Raw genomic sequence first — 26,746 nt, 5'->3', positions numbered from 1 at the left:
TCAGATCTCAGTTCAGCCACAGACTGACTGGCTTTGGTTCTACCTTCTATGTGGTGTGTTTTTATGTGGTGGAAGTTTTGTGTAACATTTATGGTCACTGCTATTTTCATGTTCACACTGAAGTTTATGAAAAGCATGATCAGTATTTTTCTGACATAGTTTCTGAAGAAAACATGACATAAGGGGTCTTCCAAGATATAAGATTTCAGCGTTATATTCATATTGTATTCCAGGACTGCACACACCATGCTTTGATTAATGTTGTGATGCATCAGAGATTACTTATTTCTGGCTGTACTGGAGGTAAGATTGAAGCAGACAACCTCTTATTTGTTTTTGTTTCGTTATTTCAGCTGTTTTTTCCTGATAAAATCAATTAAAAACCAGCCAAAAAAACGACTGTTTCTGGGAAACTCAGTCAGTGTTTCCGTTCAGCAGGAAGTCAAAGAAATGAGAATCAATGCAGCAGCAGCAGCAGCAGCAGCAGCAGAGAATGCCCTTTATAATCGCATTGATTGGTTCCTGTTATTCTCACTGAATTGCCCTCTCCCTCTGTCTATGTGACTCACACACCTTCCCACACACACAACCACACAGCCAATACTATTACGTAGCAAACGCGGTTATCTTCATTAAGCCAGACTGCCTCCAGCCTCGTGCTCTGCTCTCCAGTCTGGCCCGTTAAGCAGATCTACAGGTTAAGCAGCAGAAAACAAAACTGAAGGAAAGTGAGTGAAGGGATCAAAAGAGAAAGCAGAGTCGGAAGGCATTTGTGTCTGTGAGGAGATAAAAACTGAAGATACAGGCCAAGGACATGAGAAAAGAAACCACAAGAATTACTGCACATATGTCAAACGTGAACAACTGTCCTGGTCTTTGATTTACACTTTAGTTTTAGCAAAGTCAGTGGAAACTCAGACATCCTCTGCAGCCACGCCAGAAAGATTAAACATCACATTTGAAGGGACACAAGTAAAAGAATAATAATTTCATGCTGTCACAATGAATTTGAATGAAATGAACATCTTGCATGAAAGAAAAATAAAGATGTTAGTTTTTCTATGGCAGATTACCTTTTCCGCTCTTTCATTTATTTTATGAATTATTCAGAAAACAATTACTTACTTGTTTAATAGTTCATTTAACAGGGCCAGTTTGTTTTAAGAAATTTTTTTGTGGCTGAAAATGTGGAAGAAAAAGAAATGCTTTTCATCTGAAGTCCCTGGACAGATATTACACACTATAAAACAATATAATATTAAAATCTAAAAAGCAATTCAAATGATTTAGAAGCAAAAAAAAAAAAAAAAAAGCTTCATTGTCAGGTCCTGGAGGAGAAAAGCAGCAGCACACAAAGCACTTCGACGCAATAAACTTGACAAATAAATGTTCAATGGGTCGTAATAATGTTACATAGTTATTCTGATTTACATGATTTACATTTGTCCTAAACTTTATTCCACAAAATGAAATAGAGATATGACAGAAGTCTGAAGAAAAGTTTACAGTACAACCTGTTTTAATAACAACAGAAAGCAGATGTATTTTCTATTTTCAAGAAAAGTTGGACTTCTCAAAATAGATAATCAAAAATTCTAAATTCTAAATATATTTGTTGTCCATAAGAACGTACCAGACAAATATCAGTTTTTGAATGTGTATCAGACACGGACGGAGACTCCCTTAAACAGCACGATGTTAAATGTGAATGTATGTCAAAGTTCATCTTGTGACCCGTCTTTCAGGAAGTGGATGTTAGTTTAAGTCCTGCCAGCAGACACATGGTGCTGCACAGAGCGTCTACACCAGCACAGAGCCAGAGGATCATGGCGTCCAGTCGGCCGACGTCACGCTGATCTGTGGTGTGAGGTGGGGTCACCTTCTCACCGTCTATTTCTGTCCAGTGCTCCTCTTTGTGCTGTCTGTAAGTCTGTTTGTTTTGTTCGGTGTAAGGCCTGGCAGTCGTTACGATGACAAACATGGAAAGATGGCTGGCCTTCTTCATTTTATCCAGTCACTTATCCACACCTGAACAGGGAGCTCACTAAACCTTGTTGTTGCCAAGAAGTGAGCTCAGCTCTCTGTACCTGTCTGGCCCCTGGCACACACTGTCTTCCTGCCACTTTTTAAGGAGCTAAATCTTAATTGGGTGAGGTGTGTGGTTGTGTGTGAAATCTATGACTCCATCAAAAGAAACAAAGCTCCACCCTCTGCTTCTCAGACAAGTCACGAGTCGACCTTTGGTGGGCCTGGAGTGATCCTCTTGCAGATTTTCAGCAGTTTGATTGAGAAGGCTGCTTCAGGTTTTTAGGGGTTCGTAAGGTCAGCTCATTGGTCAATACAGCATCTGTGTCCAGCGGGGTCCTTTGCTCTGACTGAAATAATACCATGATATTTCAGGTGTCTGAGATATTCTTGATGATATGTCAAACTACTCACAACAGTTGAAAACTCACAATAGCTGCTGAGCTCCTCAGTTGGTTTTTAGCTCTCATCTTTTTCAATCATATCAAAAATTATACCACTATTACCGTGGGCAGTACGATACAGCACATCACTACTGTGACTGACACATTTTATACCTCAGCACTTTACACCTCAGTCACTATACACATTCACATTTACCTGCAAATACTGTGTTTGAATCATGTCTGCTGATTATACACAATCCTGTTGAATCATGTCTGCTGATTATACACAATCCTGTTGAATCATGTCTGCTGATTATACACAATCCTGTAGTGATGTGAGTTGGGACACACGACACACTGTCCACTGAACTCTGGTATCACTGTTGCTCCTCAGTTCAGGTTGGAGGGACACGTTGGACATCCGATCAAAGCTGAATAGGATCTGGTCTACCTGCTGAGTGCTGGCAGCAGCCAATTTACCTCTTCTCCACTTTCCCTAAAGCCCCTGTTATCTGTCTGTCTGGCAGCCTGTCTCTCTTTATAGCTGTACTACATGTACAGTTCGATTGTGTTGTTCAGATTTATCCAGGGAAGCTTGCTCCTCTGCAGCAACATTCTGCCTCAGTTTCTTACAGATGCAGGCGCTGACATCTGACAGCTGAACAGAAACTTGTCTACTGTGTCCTCATAGAGGTGAATGTTTGAGGTGAAGTGCAATGCACCTGGATTCTAGATATGGAAAATAGAGATGTGAGGAGTTAGTTCTAGCTCTTTTTTGCTGATTTTGCATGTACACTTATCAGATCTTGCAGTTCTCTGGACACAAATCTGTCATTTCTGATCCTCCATCCATAGCCACCTCCTCTGTGTGGTTGAGCTTCCAGATCACTGCTCCCTAGATAAACTAAGTCTGCATCTATCTCCTTAAACTGTCTGATTATCGCTACGTCATAGAAAGGGGAAGTAATCCTGGTCTGGGCCCAGGAATAGAGCCCAGGGAGGGGCCAGGCCACTGGAGAGACGCTGCAGAGCCACAATGCATGTGTCCCTGAGTAATCCCTTCTTAAATAGCTCCTGGGCAGGGAAAGAGGGGGGAGCTGGGACAGGGGACGTTACGCCGTGGGAGCAGCTCCAGTCAGTGTCCTTTTATCCCTCGGACACACCACAGCAGTCGGAAGAGAAGAGGGATTTGGATACGGAGACTTGCTGGACTGTAGGAGGACAGCTCTTCAACCAGGATGAACTTTGCTGCCCAGTTATTCTACTCCAGCTACTTGAGTGAGCGACTTGAGCGTTTGTACTCACCCCGGCCTGCACTGAAAGACAGCGAGGAGAATGACCCCTTCTGGCAGAGGTGGGAAATTACAACATGTAGCCCTCAGGAACCTCCAGACCTTTCCCCTACCCAGCTCAGCCCTGTAGTGTCAGATTTACCCTCTGTCCAGAGTTCGGACATAGCTCCTACCTCCACAGCCGCAGTGCCTCTTTCTTCAGTTACTTCCATTCCTCCTCCCCGTCCACTTTCTTTGCAGCCTGACCTGGTGAACACAACCTCAAATCTCCAATCTCTTCCTCCTCCACCTCCTGATCACCTTAATCACAAAAGGAAATCAACGCAACCACCCACTTGTCGTCCAAATCCAAGTTCAGCTGCCGCTATACCCAAACTAAGGTCCAATGAACTCCCTTCCACCAATCTTTCTCCTCTGAAGGTACCTCCCAAACCTTCTCCTGCTCCATCCAGGTACCCAGCAGACAAAGCCTCCTCTTCTTCCATGTCCCTGTCTACCTCCTCTTCCTCAGCGCCTGCTCCTTGTAGAGGAGAGATATATCCAACTTTCAGAGCCCTGGTAGACTTCCTGCTTCGCTTGGTCCTCTACCTTGTCCTCCTCGTGGTCCCCAGGTAATTGTCACAGATTTAGAGAACAACAGCAAGAAATTAAAAAGAGCATTAGGATCAAAGAGGTCAAATAGGGATTGTACGTACTTCCTCTGTTTGTCTGAGCCAACATGAACAAACTTGATTTTCAGGGTTTAACTCATCAGAACAATTTTAGGCATTGCCCCAGCCATGAAAGAAAAACTAAGCTGAACTTTCATGTACTTTGGTGTGTGTGAGTATCCAAACCCACTTGTGCTACACGTAGTACCTAAGTAGGCTAAAACAAACCGACAAAGAATACAAGAAAGTTGTTGAACAGGCTCTAAATGACAGAAAGATGCAGAATTGCACTTATAACAATCCAACATGAACTATCAGGGTCATACAGTGCTAGGAGACATTTTCTTTTCCCAGATGAGCGTTTTTCCAGCAGGAAAAGGAAGCGCACAATAGCCTGTTTTGGCATTTAGTCTTTAAAAGGACATTAAGAAGCTGAGATAGTCCAATGATGAAAGCCTGGTGGGGCTGAAATGTCTCCATTTTTTGCTTTGTCCTCACTTTTCGTTTTATGTACCATTTTGAATTCAAAGAGCCTATTTCCACCATCTCAGCTCTACATCACCTCGTTTGAGGAGGCTTTTTGAGGCTTGATACTGGCTGCTGTGTTGCTCTTCCCCCCTTTGATGTTGTTTTTGAACTCTGCTTTTGAACCACAGCACCCTAATCACAGGTGCTGCCTTGGACTTTTCAATTCACAGCTGTGTTAAGAGCACACTGTGTGCCTGAATAATGGACTGCGAGTGACTGACAAGTGGGGCAGGGGGCAGTAATGGATGCCGGGGACAAGGTGAAAGGTCATAGCATTGTTAATGGCAGATCATAGTGATAAAAATAGACTGGGATGTTCTCTGCAGTGTTGGCAGATTCAGTCAGTTGTTTGGGAGAACTGCTCCACCTGGTGGTGGCCTCTTGATATTTGAACACACTAAAAGCTCACTGAAGACGGCAAATCACTGAATTCTTTTTCATTTTAGTCATCTTGAGTTACTCAGTTTTATCTGGATCATAATGCTGCAAACTCCACCCATCAGCCAGATTAAAAAGACAATCACACATCTTTGTGCTCATGCTGTTGATCTGAATACGGCTGGCATGGCTCCACTGAAGTACCTTGTTTAAAATCTCAAATTTAGCTATTAACCCTTTGTGATCTGCTTTAATGGCTAAGTGACAGGGTTAATCTGCAAAGGGTGTAATCCTATTATTGTGTTTATACTTTGTAAAGGGCCTCCTGATTAACTATGTGGTTAGAGACACATCGAGTCTGATGTTTCATCCAGTGTTGTGAAATGTCATAGAGGAATGAGAGGAGTTTCAGGAGATGTTGGAAGGAACTGAGCTATTTCAATGAATCACAGTGTTTTATTCTATTCAATGCCCATTTACTGAGATGTTATAAATCAAACTGTCCTGCCCTTGGCCCTAAATTGCCACTATAATTGCCCGTGTGTCTCCTAAAAAGAGTGGATGAAAGACCCAATGAATCATAAATTGACTTGTAGATGTAATCTGTCAAAGTGAGTGGAAGATGGCTTGACACGAAAGGTGAATCAATTCATCTTAGACAGGAGGATCAGGCGTGTGATTGTGTGTGTGTGTGTTGGGTACATTTATGTACAATACCATGGGTTCCCAGGGTTAAGGTCTGCTCACCTTTAACTTAATCAGCTCAGGAATTTCAAACTTAAAAGCTTGTTTTAAAAAAGGAATTTTCGCTCAGCCTCAGATGTTCACACTGTTCTGATTTCAGTGTATCGTCTGAATTTGGTGAATTAAGGTGGTGTGTGTGGGATGGGTATGCAGTTAACAGATCATGGTTTCCTGCAGCTCTAACACTCTGTACTGACTTTCCCTGATTTTGCCTGCTGGAGGCCACACACAGACCTCACTGCTTTCTATTGTGGCTCACATCTGATTGAGACTTTTGTAATGTGACAGGCTTGATTTTGCGCTTTGGCTTCCACTCTGCCCTGCCTTAAGGTCTACTTGTGCTTCGATGTTTCTGTTCCTCCAAATGTTTTATCGAACAGTACCATGAGATGAAAGTTACTGGAAGTTTAATATCACTCAATTAGCAGTTTAGGGGTTTACCCTGGAGTTTGCTCTAAGACACCCTCTACTAGACGTTTTTGAGTTATCAGTTAACATACTGTATATATCTTCTCTGTATAGAAACACTGGGGATTAGAGAGGTTTTACTTAGAAGTTCTCAAAATTTAGCTATTTCAGTTGAATCGAGTCATGAATCCAGCCAATGTATTCCATAGTACTCTAGATCTAGATCATTTCTTTCTGAATGTCAGCAGCCACTGGTTTCTATGTATGTACACAGTTACTGCTGAAAGCATAAATTGATTTGACAAGTCTTCCACGGTGGTGCATTCATGTGTTGTGGGGAGGTTCCCGCTCCATGACCTGAGAGCTGGCAGCTGAACAACAACCCTTTTGAATTCAGGTTCACATGATCTTTTCACAGTGTCCGTGTGTGAATTGTTTATATCTAGGTTTCATTTTTGAGTGTGAAATGAATGTAGAATCTCAGCTCTTTGGCCACAAATCAACTAGCTGTGACTATCTCAAATGCAGCATATCTGATTGGAAAATTAAACTTAACTTCTGTCTGTTGTCGTCTTTCCCAGGGAAGAGTTACGTCTGGGCCCCAACCAGCCTGGCGGCTCGTACAAATGCGGCCCTGTCAGTAACGGCACAGCAGGCCGCAGACCCACCCTCATTGAACCAGAGCGGCTGAAGGACTTTGGTGAGGAGGAGCTTCTCAATGGGGATGTGAAGGTCTTTGACACCAAGATGGTGGGAGGTCCTGAGATCATGCTTATGGAACCCCCGAAAACCAGACGTGTCAGCGAGTTTAGGATTGTCCCCAAACCCCAGTACCTCCGCTTTGAGGACATCAGCGCTGCGGCCTTCAGGATTCAGACGGAGATACAGAAGACACCCTGCACGGTACACTAAGCATGAGCTTGTGTTGTGTGAAGTGAGGTGGTGGGAAAGAAAGTGGTGAATGACCTCTGACCTCTGTTGGAGGAGCAAACATCATCTCGATCACTGGGCAAACATAATAGGAGCTCTATTTGGATTTGACATAGTTTACTATACGTCTCTTAATTAGAAATATCTGACACGGAATTAATTTCCATGTCCATTTCTACATAACTGGAGATGAAAGACAATAAAACGTAATCTGCACCCCCAAAGATGTTCAAATGTCTGAGTAACACAATTTATTGAAAAAATTGGATTTAGGAGTAAGCTGTTAATTAAATTATGTTTGTTATTGTGTTTATAGGTGGTGGTGGTGGTGTTGTGCTGGACTGTGTTACATTGAAATGTGTTTCTAATGTTCTTCTTCCTCATGTCTTCTTAAATGATGTGGGCAAAACATTGGAAACAACTCTCAACATAATGCAGTTCAACTCAACATCACTACGATCTCAATAATAAACATGTAGCTAAATTAACCTCTCTGACTGCATCAAATTAAAGTGAACATTATTTTCATTGTAAAGGTCTAATTTGTGGTTGAGCTGGTGTATTGGATTGCATTAGATTTTACAGGTGTATCTAATAAAGTCGGCACTGACTGTACACTCACTGAACAATTGAGTATATACAGAGACAGAAAATAAAATACAGACTAAATACATATAACTTCCTCAATAGGGTAACCTATTAATATAAAGTATTAAGAATTTTGAACATCATAATACAGAAACAGACAAATCAGGGCTTTCTATTCTGCACGCATGCACTCACTGCACGCACGCTGAAATTCATATATTACTTTTTGTGTATTTCCATTCAGTATCTTATCAGTCTGCATGTCTGCTGTATTCTTTGTGATTTTTCCAGCATTTGTTGCTGTGAGAACAGTCTTCATGCTGTGATCATCCAAGTTTTCTCAATTACATCAGTGTAAACAAAAGCTGTGTACACTGAGGAGCCTGAATCAATTTTGGTTTCTACACAAAAAGATAAACTCAAGGGATTAACTGAATTAATAGTGTTTGGCCAAATCTTAAACTTCCTCATGATAATAAACAGAGCGCTGCTCTTAAAGTGTTGCCTCTTCTCTGCGTGCAGTACTCCAGACTGTCCAAACAGTATGGGATGGAGATCTACCTGAAGAAGGAGCACCTGCACTACACGGGCTCTGTGAAGGAGAGAGGAGCCCTGTACCTGCTCACCTCCCTCACACAGGTAATCTGCTATCTGTGTGTTAACTGACCATCACTGACCTATACAGATATGTATAGTCTGAGTGTACCTTTAAGGGACAGTGGCTTGGAAATATGTCCCCTTGCATGTGTACACTGTAAGTCTATGAGCAAGTAAGCCTTCCTCTCAGGCAACTGGGAGACCTAATAAGAATTCCAGTCAACAGTATGAATGGACTTACAGCAAATGTATATTTTTGATTGTCCTATAAATTCTTCTGTTTAACCTAGTTTGAGTTTCTGACGAAGGCAAGTGGTGCAATGCATTGATGGAAAAATGATCCTCTTCAGTAAAGCCATGTAAAGATCTTCTTTGTGACAGGAAGCACAGGGATTATAGGAATTGTGGTATACATTATGAGAAACACTGGCTCATATCTGTTTGTTAAATACAAAGCTATCGTAGCTTAGCATAAAGAAACAAAGGCAACACCTAGCTTTGTTTGAAGGTACAAAATCTAAGTACCAGCATCTCTAAAGCTCACAAATTAACAAGTTGAATCTTTCTTAACAACAATTTGCCAAGAAATAGTCCTGCTCATCAGCCCGTGCAGAACAGTGAACATTTTTATGCTGGAAAGGCAAATTCCAATAGACACTAAAGGATTTTTCATTGCCTTCCAGCTGTGTTGACATATATGATATATGAATATATATCAAGCATGTGTGTATGTCCCTCCAGGAGCAGCAGAGGAAGGGTGTGATCGTGGCCACTGACTGTAACTTCTCCATGGCCGTGGCTCACCATGCAGTGGAGCTGAAGATCCCGGTGTTCGTCATCATGCCGTCATGCTGCTCCTCGCCTCGCCTCAGGATCTACAGGGACTACGGTGCTATGGTCATCTCCTATGGCAGCACTGGCCACGACTCCCAGAACCACGCCCGCCATCTGGCCAAAGAGAACGGATACCTCTACCTGGAAGAGTCGGTCCCACTAATTTACACTTACATTACTATTTACAATTGCTCATTTACCCCTTCCTTCAGAGAACCACTATACACAAAACCAGGACTCTGAATCTGTTGTTGTTAATATTATTGATTACATCCATGATTTTCCTCTTATGTCAAAATGTAGAGTCAGGTTTCTGGCTTGACTTTACTCAACCAAAACTTACAGTATTAAAGAAAAACTTTATTGTGAGACACACTGACAACAACCAGAAGATTTAGACCTTTGATCACACATCAGAATTTCTGCCATGAAACATGTCTGCTGCCTTGTCAGAGAGAGTCACTGCACACTGTAAACACCGTAGGCAGTGACCAGCCGAAGGCACTTTGTGTGTATGGGAAGAGCAACTCTGCTGATTTTACACATCAAAGTGTGTTTCCAGGTGTTGGGCAGTATTACTGCTTATGTGAAATTAGTTGTATAAAGCTTGTGTGGCTCCAGAGGGAGCAGTGTGGAATCTGATACGGTGCCTCAAGCGGTGTCCTTTGAGTCAGCATCAGTTGACGCTGAAGTCTACAAGTTTGGAAATGGAAAAAATGTGGAGTTAGGAAGAAGTAGCAGACCTCTGCTCGAGGCTACTGAGGCTACATTAGGCGCTACTAGCATTACATATCCAAATCTCAAACTTCTTCCGTCAAGTAGCATTGTGGGTAGTGAGTTTGACAGTGTTAGGAGTGTAATGCTAAATCAGTGGAAAGCTCTTTAAAGCAAGTCTAAGTAACTCTTGCTGAATGGTGACCACTGTGGCAATAAGTGCCTCTTTGGTGGTGGTGTATTTTCTTTTCTTATGAATTACATTTTTCCTTTGTAACAAGAAGAAAGTTATTTACTCTCACTCAATGTCTCACTTTTCCACTGCATGCGCTAATACTTTTGAGCTACTTCATGCAAATACAGCAACTGCACACACTGGACTTCAGTGGGTTGGATACTTTTGGATACTGTTATGGAAGTTGGTCATGAATTGAAATCATATTTCTACCACAATTTTCCATTGTTTTCACATCAGCAAGAATATATTTCTTCTTTCTGTTGTAAAGTCTGCTAACCTATAACACTGTGAAGCGCTTCACCTGATGTATTCTTCCTTTCTGTATTTGTTTTCTGATGTCCAGAGATGAAAGTGCAGCATACCTGGCAGGACTGGGCACCGTGGGCATGGAGATCTATGAGCAAGTGTCCAAACTGGATGCAGTGATTGTTCCTGCCGCTGGACAGTACGGTCTACTGGCTGGTACAGCTGCAGCCATGAAACACCTCAACTCGCAAATTCTTATCATCGTAAGTTAGATTGCTGTGATCCATGGAGGCAGAATTTATATGCATCTGTATATCACTGTCAGCTACAGTACCTATGGAGAAGAAGAATGTTGTCAGTGCTGTTTCTTAAAATGAGGTCACATTCCCCATGAACCCTTACTTCTTATTGCAAGGAAGAGATTGTTATGTGCCTCCTACATCTCCCCAGTGTTGATCCAAATGCATTTTTTTCATTCTGCTTGGATTTCCTTAACAAGATAAATGTATTTGAAGTGTTTTCTCTTGTTCCAATATCTGCCCACAGCCGACACTCTGACAGCCTTAGCTCTGTTTACACTGGAGGAACATAACAGCCCTGTGCTTCTATTTTCAATCATAAATATGTAAATATCGCTGTGTATGAAGAAGCAATCCATCAAATTTACTGCCAAGTGGAGTCAGTAGTCATCATTATAAAATGCAGCATACTGTATGTGTTGGTAAATGCTACCAATCTTCCCATAGATTGTATTTATTTGTATATTTAGACCCCCATTTGCTTCTGTAATAATAACAGGAGCTCATCTCTGTGGTCCTCATATTGTATTGACAACACTTCAGTGAAAAATCACAACACATGACACAGAACATGTGCCATATATGCCATAAGACTCAACAATATTAATATAAACAATACAAACACTGAGAAAAAACAACACTCTAATTCAAATACCAAACCCCTGTAGCAGAATAAATGGCTCTTTATAATTATGTCACCTCTTCAAGATATAAAGTAATCAATAAAGCAATATACATTCATTAGGGGGATAGCTCACTCAAACAAAGTCAGGACCAGATTTGGCCACTCCATTTCCTGTGTAAATAAATCCAATCTTAACATTTAAAGCATGATTCACTGATTTCTGCCTGATGACAAACTCCATGCCGTCATTAGATGGCAGAAAAGACTTGTATGACTGCTGTAATGAAAACACATCCCAGTAATCATACAAATCTTTCCAATTTCATTAAAATTAATATTAAAGATGTAGAAAATCTAATTACAGCAGGCAGGATGCTGCATAACAGGTTTTATTTTGAAATGTCTGCAGACTGAGTATACATAATTGATGACGTTCCCATGAGCCTCTGCGGTACTTTGTGTTTGGTGCTTGCTGGTATTAGCAAATATTAGCATTTGAGCTAAAATGGTGACAGGGAAGGTTTATACCTGCTAAACATCAGTGTGTTAGCATTGAAATTATTTGCATGCTGATGTGAGCATTTAGCTCAAAGCCTCACAGAGCTGCTAGCATGGCTGTAGACTTCAACGTGGTGAAAATATACAAACAGCATAATCCTAGAAACTGACTCAGTTTTCACCGAATTTTCTTTCTTCAACAGGGAATCGAGCCAGAAGGTTTCCCTCTGCTGCTACAGTCTCTGAAAACTGACAGTCCAGTCAAAGACATACACAGCAACCCCAATAAGAAACTCTATGGAGGTAATGTTATCAGGACAGAAATGTCATGTCAACACTTCATCATTATTTGCACATTCTTCAGTTGGAAGCTCAAACAGGTTTTTAGTTTGCTGTAGAAACTGAGCGTATGCCAATCTTCTGTCTGCTCTCAGATCTTATGGAGAGTTCGCTGGGTGTTAACACCTTCCAGCTGGCAAAGAAACTAGTAGATAAAGTCATCTCTGTCAGGTACTGCATCTCCACCTATTTGAATGCTAACTCAGAAATTAGATGTCCATTATTATGTGAGGAAATATGTCCTATATGTTCAAATTAAGAATGAAGTGCTTTGCTGTTCTGAGCCATCTTTACATTTTGTCATTTGAAGTATTGACTGTTTAATTCCATCTCTTTTTCTCTCTTTACCTCTGCCTCACAGTGAGGAGGACTGTTTGGTGGCGATGCTGCGGTTTCAGGAGTTTGAACGCTCCACTGTGGACACGGAGGGAGCCATGGGACTGGCTGCCATCTTGGCTGGGCAACTACCAGAACTGAGAGGCAAAAAGTGGGTCGGATAGGTTAATATTATTGAACCTGACTGACAGAAGCATTAATTCATTGCTTTTAACAGGTGAACATCTTAGAATTAAAGCAGTCCATTTCATGTTTGTCAGAAGTACCAAAAGCTTCCTTGTGTATTTGAGGCAGAATTTTTTTTTGAAACAATGTAAAACGCCTCTTTAACGTCATTTTAAATACTGTTTAGTCCTAGCTGTGAGGGCTGAGACATTTTTCTTCATGTCTGAAAAGCTGACTTTTTGGCAATAAAACGATGTCAGTAGAACTAATCCATTTGGCTGCAGATGAAACAAGACTCCCTCTGTGTGTGTGTGTGCGTGTGTGTGTGCTGCAGGGTCGCTGTAGTGGTGAGCAGCGCTAACATGGAGCTGGAGCTGGTGAGGCAGTGCGTGGACCGAGCCCTGGTGCTGGATGATCGGGTCAGTAAGTTCTCTGTGCAGCTGGGAGAATGGCCAGGAGACATGGCTAAGCTGCTGGACGTCCTGTCCAGAGAGGACGTCAGGTAGGGTTGACAGCCTCCCATTTAAAGATTTCTGTTCTGTGGTTTCATGGTGACACCCATCCTGTGACGATGCCGCCTTTAATTTTTTTGCTCCCTGTCTTTTCCTCCCAGGTTGTTGGATGTCTGCCATCGGAGACAAAGTGACAAGGCAGACCTCTTTAAGGCAAAGGTAGGCAGCTAATCTGTCCTCTTCACCACATTCTTTTTCCTCCTCCTCTTCAATCCACTCATCCACTTTTAAGTCACTGCAATGGCTTTGAATTGGCAGGAAAATTGTGTGACTAATTAGGCCAAAAATACAAATCAAGTAAAATGTAGAGATATTTTTTTTGCTGAATATGCAGATTGTGCATCCAGGAAGGGCTCAAACTCCCACTGCAAGAAATATTGGTACTACTTTCTAATGAGGCACCCTTCGTAAAGTAGTAACTAATGGCTTTATGACTAATTTAAAGTCCCCCTCCTGTCAGAAATGCGATCTGTCTCTTGTTCCTACGGTCGAATGTTTGGGCTTCACTGTGCAGAATGATGCATGTGCAGAGTCTGACACGACAAGGCTGTTTTCACATTCTTTGCTGGAAGTGTAAATTTTCTCTGTACTAACTGAAAATCAGACTTTAAGAGGCAGGCCCATGAGCAGGATTTGTGACATCACAGAGTTTGGAGGCCACTCCTGGTCCAATATTCATCCATTAAAAAGAACATGTTTGGGATTGTCAGGTTGGAGAATCTCTCTGACTGGTTGGTCCAGGATCTGGAAAAGGCCCCAGATTCATTTGACAGCAACTTACTTACAACTGCACATTCGATGGTTCAAAACCAAATATTAATGACTTTAAATGCAGACTTCATACACCCATGAGTATTTATTACTTGGTCATAACTTCATCATTACTGAATAGAAAATATATGCAGAATTAATAGGTTATTCATTAACCATTAATAAAGTCCTGTCTCATCCTATCTTTTCTTATTTAACTAAACTTTTGAAAGAAGAAATAACGAATTCCTCCTGTTACAGCTGAAATATTTCATTTACAAGTTCAATTCGATACACTCAGGGCTTTAGCTGCTACAGCCTTACCTGGTCTGGTATGACCATTAGCTATAATGTTAGTCAATGTTAGCAAACTATAAAAACGTAACTATATATTTCTGTGTAACTGACAGCACTGAGCTAGTTTGCTAATGACTCTTCACTGCTTGTGCTGCTAAGGTGACATTTTAACATTTACTATTATGGTGATCAACCTTACAGAGTCACACTTTAAAATCGGATTTCCTTGAATGAAATGAAAAACAAAAGGTGCCACTGGAAAGAAGCTTCATGAATTCATGAATCTTGAAAGGTTTTCTACTAGACTGGCCTTATTCCACTGTATCTTGTTTAAAAAACTTAATGAAACTGTCGACGTTATTGGAAACAAGCAGAATCGCTCCATCGTCTCCCGGGTCTGCATTACTGCCTCTGTAGTCTATACCGACAGCTCATCACTGTACTGTTAATTCACCGGCAGTGTCAAAAGGTGAAAGGTGTTGCATAATTAACTGGCAACCCACTCACTGCCTTAATTCTAGTGTGTGTGTGTGTGTGTGTGTGTGTGTGTGTGTGTGTGTGTGTGTGTGTGTGGGCTAATTGTATACCTGTGTTGACAGGTGGAGTGTGTGGTGGAAACCAGGGATAAGACACAGAGCGCTCAGCTGCGCAAGACACTGAGTGAGCGCTACCCCTCTATATGCTGGCTGGACCGGTGATCACAACAACAACATGAACACAAACTATATTTATAATAGAAAATTAACAAAGAAGAGTAAATGACATATACAGAAAATGTGAGATGACGTGCAAACACACCCTGTAACATACACTACTATGATATATGAACTCTGTTATAGGAATCTCATTAAGACTGGCTGTTAAGCAAACCTAAGTGTGGACAGAAAAGCCTTGAGATTATAGAGCAAATGTAATTCAGATGACTTCTGTTGCTTATGCTGCTATTGTTCTGTCATCATGGCACCCTGTAATTACAGTAAAGTGGTTAGGCTGCGTTCAGGAGATGAATATAGTTCTTATAGTTATTCACAGAGTATGAATCATGAGCTGTAGATGCAGGCTTACTCCTCCCTCCTTCCTAAAGTAAGTATAGACTACCCACCTCCCTAAACCACCTGCATAAAAGATGTATTTTTCAATCCACATTGTTTTTAAATTGTTGTACATATTTCTGTATTTATACTGTCTGAGATGGTAGAGTCAATCCAAGTAAGTGTTCTCCAAATAAAATGGACTAATTCTGTGATCTGTTTTCATGGTTTTGTGATGTTTTTTGGGGAGAAGTAGAGAATAAAACTAGATCCATATTTCAAATATTTTCCTCCACTTTCTCTCTCTGTCTTGATAAAAGATGATGATTGGTGTAATTTCTCAAGAGTAAAAGTGAGACGGGAAGTGAAAGGAAGTTGTATCTGTGCTATCCATCCCTGATTAATGGCTGGAGACAGCTCTAGTGTAGACTGGGCTGTTTAAGACGGGCTAATGCTCTTAAGTTCATAAGCAGAGGACATCGTGACCCTGTGTTATGGGTTCAGCCTCATTCAAACGGCGTCACACTGTTTACCTGTGTGACATTAACACCTTACTCTGCAAGAGGTGAAACAACATTCAAAGAGGACCATGCTGGAGTAACACTACGTCCTTTAAGGGTTCCTGGAATAGTTATCAACCAAACTCTGCTGTTCCCCTTTGCTCTGTGGAGAGTTTCAGCGTAGTTTAATACATTGTTTTTGTTCCACGACCAAAACTTTTAGTTCAGTGTCACTGTTCACATCTGTGACATTATCAGCCACAGCAGGCAGTTTTCAGTGGAAAAGCCTTGGAACTACCTGCTCAGCACCAAACAAACACAGTTAGTGACTAGCTGGAGAACATCGTGGAGCATTTAGCAGCTAAAAAGCCACATATTTCCCTCAGGAGCAGACGGAGACTAGAACAAAACTGAACGAGAGTTAATATTAGACTTATTTGTCAGGTTGTTTCCAACATGACTTCAAATGGATGCTAAGGTTGCTCAGTGTCTGCTGGATATGTAAATAACATTCAGCAACTAACATGTTTCCGCTGTCAACATAAAAGCTGTGAATCCGGCAGCGTTTTGTTAAAAGCTTGTTTTTCTGATGCTCCTAAATGGCCAGAAAATCAGTTAATGAATACATGTTACTTTCATGCTTTTAGCTGAGCTAGCAGCACAGCTCTAATGATGCCGATGTCAGCCTGCTGGTTGGTGCACTGCTTTGGATGGACTGTGGACATTCATGTCTGCAGAGGATGAATCTGAAAGACGATGGTGATCCAAATTAAAACTGATTTTTCTTCCATGACGTGGGCGTTCATGGTTTTGACTGAAATATGTCAACAACTTTTGGATGAACTGCTGTGTAATTCAACACTTCTATTCATGTTCCCCACAACATGAACTGAATCACTTTGGTGATCTCTTATTTTTTTTTTTTATCACTTCAAAGTTTTACTTTGACAAAGACTTTGGTTTGTGACTAAATACCCGCAAATTTAATGACATACCCATCAGCTTCAGGAGTAGTCCTGCTTTGTGTTAGGTGCTAATTAGCTAATGTTATCAGGCTAATGTGTTAATATGGTAAACATTACAGCTGCTAAACGTCAGCGTGTTAGCATTGAATTTGCTGGCATGCTGACGTTAGCATGTAGCGCAAAACACTGTTACCTTAGTGCAGCTTTTGGCTCTTAATTTATTTTGAGTGAGTTCTTCAGTAAATTTCAATGAAGTACAGGATGAAGTCCTACATTACGAACAGTTATGAGTATTTCAAGAGGATGTCAGTCAAACACGTTTCATGCAGTTTGCAAGTAACTCTTTATTTTGCAGCGTAAACATTAAGAACTTCCAGTCTGCAGTTTCACAGCACTTCATTATAAGAAAGGCAAAGGTGAATTAAAATGCACACAGCAGTGCTCTTTATTTTTATCCCAGAGAACTTTTGAGGCTGGTTGCAGCATACCATCTGCAGCCAACCTGTCTGACGATATGTTCATCACAACAGCTGAGAAAAGATCCCTCCTACCATCAGCCAGGCTGACAGTGAGCATCACGAGAGTACAAAAAAAATTCATCAAAGATTTGTCTTGTTTTACAGTAAATATTCAGCCCAGGGCAGATTCATCAAGAGAGCTCTAATGCTGGTAATATTATTATCAATAAAAGCTTTATATCATTTAGAAAGGCATAGTTGTGCTTTCTATTCTCTATTAATGAAAAATCTTTGGGATGAAATGGAGATGCATGTCCATCAAAGAAGCACAGGAAGCAGAATAAACTAAGTTGGAAGATTTGTAGTGTTGTAGGGTTCACTTCAATCCTTTCATATTAAAGGAAAAAGTATCAAAGAAAAGGCTCAGATGTCTTCCTCTGTTCAGTGGAAGAAGAAGAGGCACAAGGAAGCGTCTGATTCTCTGGATTCATCTTCTCCTGCTGGTGTCAGTGTTGCTTGGGACGCTTGGGGTCGTACTTGACAAGCAGGCTGAGGGAAGGGTAGCCAAACAGGAAGCTTTGGACAAACCACAGGCAGCGACTGGTCATGCTGTTGATACCTTTGTAACTGCAGGAGGCACGGAGAAGGAATAATGAACAAAAGCCAAGATGGCAGCCGTTCCATGTGTCTCTGACTGCTGATCCCCATAGCCAGTAATTTCATATCATTATTATTATTATGATGATGAAGATGAGGGCACCATCTAGTGGACAACCACATTCTTGTCATCCTTACCTGCACACAATCAAAGCAGCAAGGCCCTCAAACACATGGATGGCAAAGGTGAACCACCACCTGTAACAAAGAGATGTGTCAAACTCTACAGACTTTCTACTGAATTCAACAAGGATCATCTACACATCGCCCTGGAGCGACAGTGACTTCACATCACGTTCAGTTTTCCCTCATGCAAAGATGAACACACAGCTGTCACCACACTGCTGACAAACGGATTAGCAGGAATCACATGATGGCCTAAAGAAGATCAACCAGTTCACAAATATCAACCCACTAACGGCTGAGTGATGTCTTTCAGCTGAGCCCTCTCCTGAGAAAACACCTAGCGGCTGTTCTGTATGTCACATAGCTTCAACAACAAAACATCGTGTACTGATTGCTGTCCTAACAGTCCACTGGTGCTATGGCAGGCATGTGACTTAAACGACTAATTAGCATAGTGCTCTATCAGCGGAGGTGGTGGGAACGATCTGTCAATGGGAAAACATTCAGGCTGTAGTTGATTAAACAGTGTATTTGAGCCTTGTGAGGGTGCTTTGCGCATCATTTGATTGTCACTGATGCTTCTCTGCTGTAAAGATACTCTGGGTGACTGCCTTTCCTTCTAATGAGGGAAAATCTCAACACTTAGAGTATGTGAGAGAAATGGCGCCTTACAGATTGAGCTCTGACATGTTTGGAACTACCAATCTTCAGTTTTAAGGTCTTATTTACTCAAAGGAATTAATTGACAAGAGTATTTCCCCGAGGACGGTGTTTGAAACCACTTAACACACTTACCCTTTGTACAAAGTGTCAGCATGGTTATCCACAAGGTATCTGCAGAAGGTGCCAAAGGGGCCGAGGTACTGAAACGGGATTCTTTCTGGCGCAAACACAGTGCACTGCAAAACACAGACACAGGGGTTGAACATTAACAATTAACACACTGACTTTTTAATAACATTTTTAACCCAAAACGCATGACGAAGAATTTCAGGGTTTCTTACACGACATGTAAGTCAAATGACTGTCTATGCGACCGTCTGTGTGAATCACTATCTCTGTCTAACCAAAGCGAGTGTGACTGGCTCTTCTTCTGAAAGCTGGCTCTGTGGTTCCCCACGTTCTGGTCAGTAAGGCATCTATTAGGATTCCTGTTCATGGGGTGGCTCCATGAATGGCTCCTTGCAGCCATTCCGATCATAACTGTAACGGCTGTATCGACCAAAAAAATGACTTGCTGGCCTTGTTGTGAGAAATGCCATTGAAATTAAATTTGATGCAGTTATGAAGGAGAATCAGTTCTGCACCATGTGTGTGTTGTTGTTGTTTTTTTTAAGCCTCGTCATGTGAACCCAAAATGAGAAAACATGTGAATTTGACTCCACATCTTCTATGTCACTGTCAGACTCTCGGCTGCACCTTCACAGAAATAAAGCTTACAACCAGCTAACCTTGTAACATCCCCTCAGACAGAAATACCGTTTTGAACGGGGTGGACAGAGCAGTCACTCGTTTCCACTGCATCACATTTACTGCCAATCAAACACATTTCAAAAGCATTCTGAAACAAATCCCACAAAAATGACAACATTTTACCACAGTAATATTAGTAATTCTAACAGTAAATTAAAGTTGAAGATATTTTGTAATTACACACCTATACCCATATACCTCTCCTGTCCACCTGGGACATGTCAGGCATGTGTCCATATGGAAAACAAAGGGGTGCTGTTGGAAGGGCCCCTCTGTTGCTTTCCATTCATGGTTTGGACGCCACACACACAAGCACGCACGCACACACACACACACACACACACACACACACACACACACACACACACACACACACACACACCAAAAGGTCGAACTATGTTCCTTCACCTACTACTGATTCTGAAATAACTCCAACACTCAACCCTGCTGTGTGTTTGTCATTTTGTCCTCACAGCAGGGCCCCTGTCCACATCACGGTGTACGTGTAAGTGGAGGTCAATGTATGAATGAAGCTGTCCGCGATGAGGGTCCATTTCAGGAGAGAATTACACAAAATCCCACTTAAAAAGTTACACGTTGTCTTTCTGTTTAACACATTTCAAGCCTGCTGACATTTCATTAATATTTTTTTTCTACTGGTCAATTAGACATGTTGATGACCGTCGATGTGAACATTTGCCAGAGAAACAGGGAACATTTAATCAACATTAGCATATTTTGAACGGAGTTTGGCACGTTTCAGTAACAACAGAAGACGTCGAGGCACACATTAGGTAGAGTTAGCCAAGCGGGGGACAGGTAACTCGTCCACTGGACTTTGCTCATAGGTTTGTCTGACCTGTGCTCTGAATGAATATCGATAAGATTAGCTATCAACATACCAGTGACTTGGCAAAAAAAAACTCGAAGGCTACTCTGCCGCTATAAGACATTTCACCGAAACCAAGTGTTAAACTGCTATGATAAAAGAAAGAGAATTTCATGAAAGTACCGCTGTTTAGATTCCAGAAAACACACAAGCCGGACGACATTTTACGAGACACAGCACGGTGGCATTTACAGTGCCGGGATAAAATAAAGTCGAACACCTGTTTTTGTGCATCTGACTTCGATTAAATCTGATTTCATGAACTTACGGTGAAATATCCCAACGCCAGGCTCACGCTGACAATCCAGAACGTGCTGGTTCTTTTGAAGTAATCGCCTCCATCACTTTTAGCCATGGCTGCTAACGTTCCGCGTTGGTCCCGCTGTCAAATGTGACCGTGCAAGAAAAGCAGTGAGAAGACACTTACGGGGCGGGGAGGTGCTAATTTTTCATGGTGATGTTGCGTAATTAGAAATTGTTTGTAAAAAAAACAAAAACAAAACACAATAAACCACCTTTTGACATGAGCTTAGGCATTCTCACTGTGGTGTTTTTTCAGTGTAATATATTAATTTAAAACGTATGATAAACCGTATCATACAGTGTATTATAACAACAGTTCACCTCAACGCTGCCCCCTTGTGGCTTCTGTTTTGAGCCTTTACCACGTAGATGAGTTCGTGCGACGCTCCTTTACTGACACGGAAAAGTTTAGAAATACATGTTTGAAAGAGATGCAAATATATTAAGAGAACTAGTAATACAGTGACGGATCAGTATAACAGTATTATACAGTGTTTAGTTGCTATATTGTTGAAAATATTCTCTATTTTTACCTTCTTCTTAGCGATAAAGTAGAGCAGAGGCTTTGAGTGAACATTCATCCAAATATTTTGTAGCTTTTTCTCAGTTCCACACAATATAATGTAGACTACTACTGTATATACTACCTCATTCTAAACTATGTAATACTATGTAATATTTCTAATGACTATATAATACCATAAAGTGCATATTATCTGGTCTAGTCCTCATAGCATACTGTTCAGGCAGATAATAAACTATACATCAAATTACCTTTTCTATACAGTAGAAAGTAATACAACAGATGGTGGTTTCAAAAACCTGTTGGCAGTTTCAAAAGCTTCAGGCTTAAAGAGAAAGCAAAATGCTTTTCTATGTGTTTAATACTTTTATTTCTTTTCTTTTCTGAAACATTTCTGGAGCTGCATCACCTCTGCAAAAACGACCCCCGGCTGTGAATAACTCCTCTGGTTCTGTTGAAGAACAAGTATGTCCATTATCACCATACTCGAAAGTAAAACATTTTACAATAAATACTAACATACTTGAGAATACTTAATTTTGTTACTATTACTTTTGTGTGAGGAGATGAATTAAGTAACAGACCTCTGAATAGCCTGTGATTTAGGGCAGAAATGATAAAGGATTTGTGTCCAATGCTTTGTTTATTTATTAGAAAATGAATAATGAGATGGCACTTTCAAGCCCTCTGTTGTTTTGCACTATTTTTCGGTGGTTTGACTACTCCCAAACAAATAATGACAATTATCGAAATTTGGATAAGGAAAGGTGCAGCTGTACTTAATAAAGTAATATCTTAAAAATATCTTTTACCTTAAGCAGTTATATGTATATATGCAGCATGTTTATTTGCTAATATTTGCTAATGTTTTCATCCTGCTCCACAGAGCAAAACCATTATTAACTATTATTTTAATCACCAAATGTCATGCATAATGGCACAGCTATTCTCTGTGTCATCAAATTTGTTTATAGAGGAAATACCCTTGGAATTTGGCATGTGTTTTCACAACTGCCAGATTAAAAAGAAGCAATTTATTGATATAAAGCTTGTATTTGAAATGCATGTCCAACTTCATGCCCAGTGATTGGCAAATGATTGGCAACACCCAAGTGCAGTTTAATCAAAGTGCAGTACTACTCCCAGACTCTGCTGTGTACGTTGCTTTGTTTATGCATCCCTGTGATTCACAGCCGTGCAGCACTGCAGTTTTCCTGTTTGGAGGATTGTGCTTTGCAATTACATGAAGAGATAAGATGATCAGATAACTTTTTTGCTTTTTCAAATATGCAGATGTCTGTAGTGGCGGGATCAAACTAAGGAAAGCTCTTTATCGGGATTTTGCATTAGCTGAATAGCCCATAGTACACACTGAACCAGTGTTCAGTTATCTTTAATCACTCGATCATTGTATGTAAACTTGAGTATGGCAAGCGTTTAATCTGCTGAAATGGTTTATTGATAAGACTTTTTCCCATTTTATTATTTTATCTGAGTAATTTTAGATAATGAATTACATGGTACAAGCTTTTAAATATGAACATCCAGAGTTCATGTAATTCCTTATTTGACTTATTACTGAGTTTGGCAGCTTCCACAGTTGCCAGGGTGCTGTGTGCACAGTGAAGTCTGATAGGATTTGGACAAAGCATAGAGAGAGTTGGTGGGACTTTCAGGAGCCGTCTCCACACATGGAGACATTGATTCTGCAGGTTGTCCAGATAAAGATAAAAAGAAATGGTCTTAGCTTGTTTCATTGCATTAGATAACTCTGGTAACTCTAGCTGCATTGTTTTCGAATACACCTACAAATACTGTAAGTCTGTTTCTGCACTTTGTCCTTTTGAACTATTTGACTTTAGATTCAGAATGTTAGCATTTACATTTTCAATACATTTGCATGTAGCTGATGCTCAGAAAGCAAAGAACGCAACCGGGAGGTCAAGACTATATATGAATAAGCACCAAGCATATATATAAAAAGCAAGTTTAAGTGTATAAGTAAACACTTCATGTAAATAAGTACATGGCTGTTGTCCAGCAGCATGTCAGAGCACAGATGACAGACTTGACATAAAGGTTGAGGTTAAAGGTCACAGCATCTGCATACAGCGTGGTCAAGGCATGGACATGTTAAAACAAGCTTGCCACTCACTTTGATGCACCTATTCAGTGTAATGAGGCCGCTGTGTAAAGGTCCAATTCATCACTGAATAATTAACCGGCTTTGTTTTTCCTCATGTGATAGCAGGGAGCTGCTCTGCATAATAAAAGAAAACAGGAGCCGCTGATAGGCTTCAGCTCCGAACGCTGGTTTGCATTTTGCTGGGGTCTGTAAGTTAAATATTTCTTTAAGACTATTGTTAGTTGATCAGTGTTCAACAGTTTGCAAAGCTGCCTACGTTTGTGCTTAACACTAATCAGATGACTTCCACTAGCCAAGTGTGAATAAAAGGGCAGACTTGAATTATCAAGAAAGATAAGGTTATCATCTTTCTTTAAATTAAAACAGGTTTTACATTTGTACTTGGTATCCTGCCATGAGAAATACTTATACTGGCAGAATATGTATTTATATGCATTGTGATAATACACTTAAATAAGAAAGAGCTTGTTAACTACCACAAAGCCTCAACACACATTTGATTATAAATTGCTTCATTCCATCATTAAAATAGTAGCAAAAAATGGTGGGAAAAAAATCACATTTCTTTGGGTCTTGCTTTGTGTACATGCTGTTTGTCTGATATATTGCATATTAAACAGCCCAAAACACCACCACAACACAGTCACATGCTGTCTTTAAGTTAAGTGGTATCGATGAGCCTAACAATCACAGTTTCTTTTGTCGTTCCGCAATGTGTCATATTAACCATTGACCTTGGCACCACTCTGACAGTGATTGGGGAAGGGGGGTGACTTTTGTTAAACACCCATCTTCAAAGGAGAATGACACCCCACCCAACACCCTGTTCTGGCCTTCTGGGTATTCAGGTGATCAATATAAATGGTACCCTGACCCAGGCATGAGACACAGTCAGAGACTCTCAGTGAAGGAACACACAGTCAAACTGAACTCTGTCACAGCAGAAGTTCATTAGAAATCCATTCGTTTCCAGAGCTTCATTCATTTCACTGCTGCTATGTGGAAGGACTCAAGCAAGGGTAAGAAATGCTTCATGATCCATAACATTTAAGACAAACAAGGGTGTTTGCTTGTTGACAACACCAAGACCAATCTTTGTTTTACTTCGTTTATCCATAATCTGCAGCCATGTCTTAGTATTGGTAAACAGTTTGCATGGTGTAGTCGTGGATGAAAGAGCTCAGTGTTTGCAGTGCCATGTGGATGGGTTTTACTGCACCGGGATGACTCAGACAGGTTGTGTCAGGCAGTGGCTGAGTCAAATGAATTTCAGATTCTTCTGTTAGGCTGTGCAAACACTTTGGCACACTTTGCATGAGGCAACTCAGCAACCTACCACCTTGTTCGGCTAAAAAAACTAAAACGTCTTCAAAAATTTGCATATATTAGAACCAGGTTTGGCGTAACTAGTGAAACCAGGAAAAGCAGAATACAGCACCAGTGTAGAAGGGACACTTCTACACCAATGAGCGCTATTCTTATAGATAAATAGCTGGATAACAACACAAAGTAGGCAAACAGCGCCTGGTTCTCAGCAGAAAAAACTATGCGGAAATTATGGAGGACTAAGAAAAGAAGCAGTGTCAGAGCTCCTGTCTGATGTGGAACCTGCTCTCTCCTCTTCCCTCAGATGATGCCAGATCTGTGACCTCCAGCGGCGGCTCCTCTCGCAGCACCAGTCGCCGGAAGAGGACCAGCTTCTCCAAAGAACATGTGGAGCTCCTGCGCGCCACCTTTGAGACTGACCCCTACCCCGGCATCAGCCTCAGAGAGAGCCTGTCCCAGACCACAGGCCTGCCCGAGTCACGCATCCAGGTAAACAGTCCCCCGGGCTGCCTTATATGATGAAATGAATGAAAACTTGTCAGTTCAGTTAAATTTAAGAGTGATCTTTATTTGGGGAGTTGGATTAAACACTTCCATGCATGCTTTTCACCTAAACACATGCAGTGGATGACACATACAGATGTATAGCTGTGTTGTAAGGCGTTTTGCACTGCAGTTTCTTATCATAAAAAGGCTCTGTTTTCAAATGCATCCTGCATAGAATTGCAGATAGCGCTATCACTCTATCACTTTATTTCTTTATCTTTAAAGATGACACAGGCTGTTTGTATCAGGATCTTGTTTGAGGTTGCAGATAGAACTGTACAACAGGCTCTGACAGCTGACGGCCACTAGATCTGCTCTCCCCCGAATCCACTGCTGCTTGTTTGCCCAGAAAATGATTAACAGAACAGAATGTGTTGTTTATCTGTCCTGATTTCAACCTAAGCTCCCTTTTTCTTTCTTTCCTGTCCAGGTGTGGTTTCAGAACAGAAGAGCTCGCACCCTGAAGTGCAAAGGAGCCAAGAAAGCGCTGTGGCAGTGTGATAGTCCAGTCCATGATGCTCTACCTGCACCTCACGCTGTAGCCAGCAGGGGTCCACAGGTTGGCTCAGTCCATCGGCCGCCTCAGTGCCCTCCACCAGCCTACCCAACCCAGGTGAAGGAGGAGATGGAGGAAGCTTGCTACTATGGACAATGTCCCCCACCCTACTCCACCATTGAGGAGCATGGACACTCCCTGTATGAGCATGGCTCCATGTATGAGCTCCAGCAGGGCAGACTGTTGGGAAGCAGCTCCAGCCCACCCTTGAGGGGCCTCTGGTCCCAACCAGCCAGCCAAACCTCCCCTGTCCAGCCTCTGTGGTGTCATCCTCCAGTGGAGATGAGAAGCTACAGTTTGAACTCCAGCCAGGCAGCCCTCATGTATCCGGGATCAGCAGAGCAGCAAATGTACATGCCCTGCACCACCTCCCACTCCTTGACTCCAGACACGCCTGATTCTGGATACTGGGATGCTGGTCTGGAAAACAGCCCACCACTAGAGGGTCAGTACTCACAGCTGGAGGATTCTTGGAGTGGGACGGCTCTTGAAGGCTGCGTGGAGTCTGGACATCCAGCGCTGGTCCAGCACGCCGCCCTGCCTGAGCTGTCCCTGCAGGAGATTCTGGGGGAGCTGGACGAGGACTGGCTGGGAGGAGAGGGTGTAAACAGCCAAGCTACTGGGGATAAAATGGCTTTCTGCTAACGATTCTCTGATACGGATTAGTTGTTATTATTACAAATCAAATGTATTCTTTTGATTTCAGTCATTTGTGTATTCCCTCTGAGATGTGTACATATGAAAAGACCAGACTCTGACAAACATTTGAAAGTGGGATCCACATTTTCAAAATCCTGCAATGATTGATGACAATCCCACATTATTTTTATTTATGCACACCAAATTCATGTTCATGTATTTATTCACT

The 26,746-nt window shown here is 41.5% G+C and overlaps 2 protein-coding genes across 2 annotated transcripts; one reads left to right on the top strand and one right to left on the bottom strand.

The window, feature by feature from the left end:
* Positions 1–3,493: 3,493 nt before the first annotated feature.
* On the top strand, positions 3,494–15,625 carry LOC143327764 (L-threonine ammonia-lyase). The gene is made up of 11 exons (XM_076742237.1): positions 3,494–3,765; positions 6,993–7,314; positions 8,452–8,568; positions 9,268–9,509; positions 10,656–10,821; positions 12,184–12,283; positions 12,415–12,490; positions 12,681–12,806; positions 13,155–13,322; positions 13,434–13,491; positions 14,979–15,625. The coding sequence occupies exons 1-11, from the start codon at positions 3,650–3,652 to the stop codon at positions 15,075–15,077; spliced, it is 1,590 nt and encodes a 529-aa protein (XP_076598352.1). The 5' UTR covers positions 3,494–3,649; the 3' UTR covers positions 15,078–15,625.
* A 1,569-nt stretch (positions 15,626–17,194) lies between these two features.
* tmem254 (transmembrane protein 254) lies at positions 17,195–20,863 on the bottom strand. Its single transcript, XM_076743307.1, has 4 exons — positions 20,747–20,863; positions 18,912–19,015; positions 18,129–18,188; positions 17,195–17,960 (listed from the first exon to the last, which is right to left on the bottom strand). The coding sequence occupies exons 1-4, from the start codon at positions 20,831–20,833 to the stop codon at positions 17,840–17,842; spliced, it is 372 nt and encodes a 123-aa protein (XP_076599422.1). The 5' UTR covers positions 20,834–20,863; the 3' UTR covers positions 17,195–17,839.
* Positions 20,864–26,746: the final 5,883 nt, after the last annotated feature.

Source organism: Chaetodon auriga, chromosome 11 (assembly GCF_051107435.1).
Source record: "Chaetodon auriga isolate fChaAug3 chromosome 11, fChaAug3.hap1, whole genome shotgun sequence".
Lineage (NCBI taxonomy): Eukaryota > Metazoa > Chordata > Actinopteri > Chaetodontiformes > Chaetodontidae > Chaetodon > Chaetodon auriga.
This window is presented reverse-complemented; position numbering and strand designations above follow the sequence as displayed.